This window comes from Silurus meridionalis, chromosome 16, assembly GCF_014805685.1.
Source record: "Silurus meridionalis isolate SWU-2019-XX chromosome 16, ASM1480568v1, whole genome shotgun sequence".
Taxonomy (NCBI): Eukaryota; Metazoa; Chordata; class Actinopteri; order Siluriformes; family Siluridae; genus Silurus; species Silurus meridionalis.
The window spans coordinates 6,314,872-6,323,444 of record NC_060899.1 but is presented as its reverse complement, the minus strand read 5'-3'; the positions used below and the strand labels follow the sequence as shown (position 1 = coordinate 6,323,444).

Here is an 8,573-nt window from a genome sequence, read left to right as displayed (position 1 = left end):
AAGTTAATCTATCTCCTTTGATTTTAACAAGCTTTTACGTTGTAATAAGGGCTGTCAATCGATTTAAATATTTAATCGAAATTATTACAATTGTCATGAATTAACTCACGATTCATCACACATTTTTATCTGTTTTAAATGTACCATAATATAATACTTTTCAAATTTTTAATACTCTAATCAACATGGGCATTGACAAATATGGATGCTTTATGCAAACGTATGATTATATTGGTGAAACCAAACTCAACATAGAGCATGAAGACAAAATATACTTGTAAATGTTTTAAAGTAATTATGGTGTTTTAAATTATGTAAATCATCAGAACACCAAACAGAACTTTTTTCTATGTTTCCACACAGATGCTTTTTAATTGCCAGGTGTGTGCCTCATGGTGGATTTGTGGTCTGGGAAATAGGGATATAAGTCTCTGATCTCTGATGGCGGCCATGCTCTATCTTAGAATGTGACTCTGCCAATAAAGAAGAAGAAGAATCATGTTTTTTTTGGTGCCTGATTTAATTTGACTTGGTGCATCAGTAAAACAAATGTTTAGTGATTAAAAATAAGTATTTTTTTATATCTGAGTAAAGATGTGTGTGTCTGTGTGTGTGTGTGTATAGAAATATGCATCTCAATAAATTTAAATATCATTAAAAAGTTTATATATTTTGGTAATTCAATAAAAAAAGTGATGAATCTATTATATAGATTCATCACACACAGACTGATATATTTCAAGTGTTTATTTCTTTTAATTTTGATGATTATAGCTAATGAATATCAAGACAATACAAAATTCAGTATCTCAGTATAAAATTATTTCATTAATAAAAAAAAATAAAAGAAAAGATTTTAAAAACAGAAATGTTGGACTACTGAAAAGTATGAACATATACAGAACCCAATACTCAGTTGGGGCTCCCGATGCATGAATTACTGCATGTGAGGCGATCAATCTGTGACGCTGCTGGCGTGTTATGGAAATTCCAGGTTGCTCTGATAGCGGCCTTCATCTCTTCTGCCATAATCATCAAAATGTAAAGAAATAAAAACTTGAAATAGTCTGTGTGATAAATCTATATAATTTACGAGTTTCATTTTTTGTACCGAATTACTACAATAAATCAACATTTTAATGATACCTTAATGTACCTTAATGGTACATACATATTATATATATATATTTTATACATACTGTATATGTATTCTTAGTGTAATATATGTATTCTTAGTGTAATATATGTATTCTTGATCAACATCTTCTGCACATTTTCTTTGCTAATAGTCTTTATATTTATTCGCTGTACATATATTCACATATTTATCTGCACTTGTAGCTTTGCACAATGCTGTTATTTGCACTTCTTCTAATCTGTATTTCATTGCAGTGTTATCTGTAAAATGCAATGACAATAAAGCTCTATCTATCTATCTATCTATCTGTCTGTCTGTCTGTCTGTCTGTCTGTCTGTCTGTCTGTCCGTCCGTCCGTCCGTCCGTCCGTCCGTCCGTCCGTCCGTCCATCTATTTTTCTGTCTGTCTGTCAGTCTGTCTTCGAAGTGGCTTCAAGAGCTGTTGCAACTGTTTGTTCCGATCATTCACACAGCCTGTTACAACAGAGAGAGCAAAATACAGATTAACACAACTCATGAGAACTGTAAGATACAATAAGATATTTTGTCAGTGAATAATTTTAGATTTTTAACACCTCACAAAGCTAAAAGTACAATTACAAGCATGCAACAATTCTTATACTACTGTTAGATACTATTAGATGTGTGATTACCTAGATGTGTGTTAGTTATTTGGCAGATGCTTCCCAGAGAATCCAAGCTCACGTCTTCCCTGTAGACTGGGCCATCATTCCACATGAGGTCAAAGCCCCCAACCTGCTTCTCACTGCCATTGAGACTAAGAGTAAAAGCACATGTCTGAATGGTTCTGTGTCTTATACAAATTATAGTTAATAAAGTTAAAAAGGTGGTTGGTTTATTGTTGTATAACTAGACTTCTCAAACCTTTATTGTAAAACCAAAGTAAACCTGTAATATTTGCAACTAATAATACCACAATACTACCACTACTACATTTTCAATGTTCAAACAGTTTAAACATTATACCAGCCTTCCATGTCCACAACATGCAAAGTGTCCTCCAGCAGTCTGTACTTCAGTTCATAATCCTCTTGACTGCTGGCAGTGAGAGAAGGGGACGCATTCACCTCAATCAGCCACCTGCAAAAAGACAAGCAGAATATTAAAAAATCTACATGTGGGTGAACTTGCAAAAGTAACTGGTTGAAACGATTTTAAATTGCAATAAAGATGCAGAGAAACCTTCATACAACAATTAGTATTAATACTATGAACATTCTTAACATTAACATTATGTAAATGTATTGTAGGTACAATACAATATGTATTGTGTAAAATGAAAATTAAAAACAGAATGCAATTCTTGAATTTGCAAATCTCCTAATTCCCACATTTTATTTAAAATAAAACATAGAAAAGTTTATACTGAGAAAATGTACCAATTTGTTTTTGCCACAATGTTTACCACTGTCTAGCCTTCAGTGTAGATCAGTTGCTGGAGATTTTAAGAGCGGATGTTGTCCAATTCTAACACAGAATTATATATGCTTAACAGTCCTGTGTCTTTTCTGTTGTGTTTTCCATTTCATGGAAAAATGGTAAAATTTAAACTTTCATTTGAGTAAAAGTACAAAAGTATTTGCATTTAAATGTGCTTAAGTATCCAAAATACTATAATTTATTATGACTATAATGTTCCTATTATCATTTTTGACTCTTGCTTATGTTTATGTGATGTGATGTAATGTTAGGCTTAGCACACCAATCTATTAAAAGAATGGGATACATTTGTCAAACACTGATTGATATCTATCAAAATTTAATAAGGTCAGGAGTCAAGAGTTTCTTCCTCTATTATTTATTAATAAAAACCACAAAGTGGCAGTCAAAACAATTTTAAAACAGAACACGCACTACCCTGATTGGTGGCATGCTGTGTGCTTGAACAGTTTTTATCCATTAATTAATAAAAAGAAACATTTTATTTAGCAAAATGTAGCTGAGTGAAAAATACGATATTTGACTAAGTTATTTGAGTTAAAGTAAAAGTCTCCTCAAACAGAAATACTTCAGTAAAGGGCAAGTACACAAAAAAAAATTAAGAACAGTACATTTAATTCATTACTGTCCTCCACTGCTTATCAATAACACTTAATTTCCCGCCTTCTTCTGTTTCAGATTTTCTGTTTTCTGATGTATTTCTGGCATTAAATAAAAATTACCGTATTAATTTTTTCAAATAAATATGGTGATATTAAAATATTAAATTTGTAAAAAATTTTAAACATTTGATGCTTTCTATGTTCTACTGTGAATAAAACAGGGCTTAAAGAGATTTGCAAATCATTGCATTCCGTTTTTACATTTTACACAGTGTCCCAGCCTTTTTAGGATTGGACTAGTAATAGAAGAATAATACTAGAAATGTTCCACAACATGTGCAAAAGAATTTCTCTGCATCATCTATAGTATGTACAGTATATCATTTTTTCTTTCATCATATTTTCACACATTTAAAGCCAGTACTTAAATTTCTAAATGGCAATTAAAAAACAACACAACTGAAATGATAAGCATGAATATGGACTCCAGACAGTAGACAAGAAAAACCGCTACAAAATTAAAGTTAAATGTATATAAAAATATGCTAATATCATTTTTTTTAAAAATCCTATGCTTGCATCCACCTCAACTAAACCATTCCTTATAGATGTGTGGTTTTGGTTCTACCCAATGGCATGTTAATTTATTATAGTGGTTCACATCAATATGTAAAATATATGTTGTATATGTTCATGAGATTTTCATTATAGAATAATGTTATATAAATGCAAGTAAGTGTGAAAGGGAGTAGTAATTGAAGTACTCACGGCTTAAGATCCCGGTCCAGCAAAATGTCATATCCGTACAGCTCAAAACAATGCTTGTCATTGATGATGACCTTCTGTACACTCTGTAAGCTGCGGATAAAGATGTTGTCGATGTTCTTAAAAAGAGCCTCCACTGTCTCTCTGCCGTGTTTTGCAGTCAAGTAACGTCGCAACTGTTGCATCTGCCATTTGCAACCCTGTAAACAGATAAAGTCTGATTAATTTAGATTATTCATAGCCAGTAGTGTCCGAAAGAACTTACATTCTCATGCAGTATGTGTGGCCTTTATCTATTTGCAGCACCTATAACAAATGCAAAGGTGAATGTATAGACTGTATATTTCTATAGTTATAAACATGCTTTCAGGTTTCATATACTTTGTCCCTTTATGGAGCACATGTAACATGACATACTAAGATACAGTACATACATACATGACATAATTCTGTAACATTGCTTACCTTCTCAGGATCATAGTCTGGGGCTGTTTTCTGTATCGCCACATTAGTGAGATGGACATCTGTTTGCAAATTTAAGTTAAAGGTGGCTCATTTATATTTTATATCTATAAATTATGTTTGTATATGTGCAAACTCAGAACACAGAATCAACTCAAAGAAAGGATACAATGATCATCAATACTGCTGAGGGAGAATCTGGTGTTGGAGAATCTGGCAAAGCCATCTCTATACAGCCAAGCCTTGAGTGGAAGATACTATAGAAATATAATATATTAGTTAATGTATGAATTTTCATACAATTTGTCCGGTACTGGCTATGGCAAGTACACACACACACACACACACACACACACACACACACACACACACACACACACACTATATAAATCAATATATGCTGTAAATAAATCCTTCTTAACCAACACAATTCTAGAAGTTCACTTACTGATGTTACAAGAACGTAGATTCTGAGGTCAAATTTTCTGCCTGTGAATAAATATAACTCTATAGTTATATATAATATAACTATAAATATATTTGAAAACGCTATGACAATGCAAATTAGGTTCAAACATATAGAAATGTTAAATGACTGACACACCATTAATGAGATAGGGGTTCTCAATGTAACGTTGGGCCACGTGGGTCTCAACCTGAGCTTCATCTTTTTGTTCCTCAGAGCGAATTCTGTCCTTGATTAAAAGAACAAAATTATTAATTTCTTAATGCTGAATGAATGAACTTCCCTTGCATGTCCCTAATCATTTTTCTTATTTACACAAACTGTATATGTTTTTGTGTGCATGAGTGTGTGTGTGTGTGTGTGTGTGTGTGTGTGTGTGTGAGAGAGAGTGTGTCTGATTCATACTTTTCTCCATTCAATGATATCCTTTAGTTTTCGAAAAAGAAAAATCCCCTTCCCCTGCGAGCGAGCCACCTGTATAGGATGATACAAGCTATTTTAACTTTTAACAAAAATGTACACCTTATCTAATTAGTTAAATAATAGTATTTAATGTTTAGGCTGTAAATTTAGGTGCTTTGGGATTTGAAATTAATGACCAAGGTAGCAATAGCACATGGTGTTTAATATAATGAAATAAAAAATACAAAAAGCACTGCATCATCATGCTAGCAAAATGCCTCCCGTAGCATAACAGTACCACTATCTTTCTCTTTCTCTTTCGTTTGTTACCCGTCTGTATATAAATAATTCCATTTAAAAAATGACATTCAATCAGTTTACCATGATAGTCAATTACTTTCAGAGTGCATTCCCCAGTCAATGTAAAATAACATGTACCTCGGTGAAGAAATGTAAGGCGTTGTTGGTACTTACAGGCTTCATAATCCAGATGTTTCCTGGACTTCTTTTAAACTCCTCAACAAAAAGGTGGTAATCATTAGGTAATTCAAAAGTACGTGGAAAAAAGTCACATTTAGCTGCCTCAATTTGTCCAGCTTCACGCTCAACTGTTTTTCTATAGCGCTTTAAATTCTTCACCATCAGGTTCTTGCGTGTCAGCTGCAAAAAAATAAATAAAAACACTACTATTAGCTTCAACAAATGCATTTTCATGTTTAAACATCCATTACATTTTAATGAACAAAGATAATCAGTTGTTATTACTAGCATTGCTGCTCATGCTAACCTCATAGTGGTTTCGGAAGTGACAGATTCGAACATGCTCCTCCATGTAAGCACGGTCAAAGTTCTCTCTGAGCCACCCAACCTCACACCAGTTGAAGTCCCATTCTCCATCCCTATACAGTTGAGACAAAAATGAAGTGCTTTACTGGAGATTAAAGGCATAGGATTTAGATTTAGATTTTCAGTGTTTTGGCCTCAAAGAACAGGTTCACACCACTACTTTGTAAGACTCACTCTTTAACCTCAACCCAGCCTGGTCTTTGGCGAAGAACAGTCAGGATTGTGTTGGTCAGGCTACATCTGAAGCGCACACAACTCCTCACATCTCTGTAATGAGAAGCCAAAGTTTAATAAAGTGTTCACACACACACACACACACACACACACACACACACACACACACACACACACACATATATATTCTTGCAACATGAACAAGATGAACAACCTAAACATCCAAGAGGATCCTGTGGAGGGTTAAAAGCAAAAACATGAAGGATGATTTTGACTGTAATTAATATAAACAGTTTGCTACAATGGTTTAGGTCTACTGTAATGAACATTTTTGCATTCAGAAGTCTAGTTCCTGTTAAGGTTTCTGCAATATATCATCTCAGGGAGTTTTACTATTAGGGACTAATAAATCAAGCTAAAATCTCTGGTCACATTCTATTTATTTTTGTAAAACTGCTTTGGGACAATGTCATTGTTAAAATTGCTATTATAAATGAAATTGAATTAAAATAGACACAGCTTTGGTTACAAACATAATGCCCCAAAACCTCTATTCTATCAGCATCATGTTTCCCAAAACACACTGACTCAGTTAGAATCCACACATCAGGAGTTTGTGAAACAATAACGTGTTTTCTACACTGCAGCCAAATTTGTGGTATCTTGTCGTCATCTTAGATACAAATGACGCAAGCTTTATTTTAGTGCACTAGTTTTGCTTTTCTGTGCTTCACAGCAAGAATCGACTCTGTTCTTTCTGTGTTTACATGGATTTCTTCCTACTGCCAAGGCAGACCCATCCAGGGTGTAGTCTTTCCCCCAGGCCTATGTGTTCACAGGATGACTTGCATACCCCCCACAAATCTGTTCCCATTTTTGTATGATGCAAATTTTTTTTTATATGATCCTTGTGATACCTTACATATTTCTGATTTGGCAGTATTTTAATGTGACAATCTGAGCCCAAAATTTAAACAAATAGATAGAAAGAATAGATAGACAGAAATAATATAATGCTTTCCATTTCTGTAAGCATAAACACACTCACCCTTCTCTTCTCTTCTGGTAAGTGGAAACACCCCTGTACCCTGCTGCCTGCAGACAATGACACGTTTGCTATAGTAACTTTGAAGATAAACATTTAGTTGGAGAAAAATCTAATAAACCTAATAAAAATACCATGTAAGTGTGTAAAAAGCAGCCTAATTAACTAACTTACTTTGTTTTTCGACATATGACTTGGTTTGTTTCGAAGCTTCTATCAAATGTCTGCGCCACCTTGCTTTAATGGAAGGCGTTCCGTTGTCACAGCAACAACAAACGACAAGCAATCCGGGGGTGTGACGAAAGAAATAGCCACGCCCATTATCGTGTAATAAGCACTGTATGGGGCGGAGTAATGAGCACTGAGTCTGAGCCGAGGATGAATCGGATCTTCATCTCTGCTGTGAATATTTATAAAAATAAATAAATAATAATAATAATGATAATAATAATAATAATAATTATTATTATTATTATAATTATAATAATAAAAATATATATATATAGTTTTCATGCTTAATTTTTCTTCACAAATGCAATTACAGTTTTAAATTTCTGTTTTTTTTCCCCAGGACTTGAATCCTACTTGGTCACTTTCTCTACATTAAGCAATTCCCAAACCTATAACGTTCGGAAACGTCACTGTTCATCATGTTTAATATTTTTGCAATTTTATAATATTTAACTCTTTCTCATACCCCTGATATTATTATTTATTTTTTTGGACTTGAGCCGAATATGGGATCATGATACCGAGATGCTGAAGTCATTAAGCGGAAGTCGGCGCCTGTATAACAAACAAACAAGCAAATAATACAAAAAGTAGTTCTACTACATTATTTACAGAATTAAGTCATTATGTTTTCTGAAAATGTGCTGTATATTTGTATCTTGAAAACGTCTTTAACATGACGCCTAGTAGACACGCCTTCTTGCAGCAGCCGCCTTTAATAAACAAACAAACAAACAAATTAATAAATAAACGATTTCAGAATTAGAATTATTTTATATCTTCTACTGTATTCACAGATTATTCGTTTTGATTTCTAATCCTGCACTTCATCTTTGCGCTTATAGTATCTATCTATTGATTTGGATGCTATGCCATATATAAGAATATTTGCATTTTAAAACAATATTTGGTATAAATCATCATTTATTTTCAGCCCATTTAAATTTTTTGGGTCTTCATAGGAAAACGTTTGGGTACCTCT

The 8,573-nt window shown here is 33.3% G+C and overlaps 1 protein-coding gene across 1 annotated transcript; it reads right to left on the bottom strand.

The window, feature by feature from the left end:
- Nucleotides 1-730: 730 nt before the first annotated feature.
- Nucleotides 731-7,614, bottom strand: ttll9 (tubulin tyrosine ligase-like family, member 9). Its single transcript, XM_046869759.1, has 14 exons — nucleotides 7,535-7,614; nucleotides 7,364-7,410; nucleotides 6,316-6,408; nucleotides 6,083-6,194; nucleotides 5,770-5,955; nucleotides 5,299-5,367; nucleotides 5,032-5,122; nucleotides 4,876-4,916; nucleotides 4,597-4,684; nucleotides 4,431-4,489; nucleotides 3,969-4,165; nucleotides 2,125-2,238; nucleotides 1,791-1,915; nucleotides 731-1,611 (listed from the first exon to the last, which is right to left on the bottom strand). Exons 1-14 carry the CDS (start codon nucleotides 7,547-7,549, stop codon nucleotides 1,529-1,531), a joined length of 1,320 nt encoding a protein of 439 aa, XP_046725715.1. The 5' UTR covers nucleotides 7,550-7,614; the 3' UTR covers nucleotides 731-1,528.
- Nucleotides 7,615-8,573: the final 959 nt, after the last annotated feature.

Coding starts and splice junctions, on each gene's coding strand:
- ttll9 (XM_046869759.1), bottom strand. Junction 6,195..6,315: donor GGCTGGGTTGAGGTTAAAGA/GTGAGTCTTACA, acceptor TCAACTGTATAG/GGATGGAGAATGGGACTTCA. Junction 4,166..4,430: donor CAGACTATGATCCTGAGAAG/GTAAGCAATGTT, acceptor ATCTGTTTACAG/GGTTGCAAATGGCAGATGCA.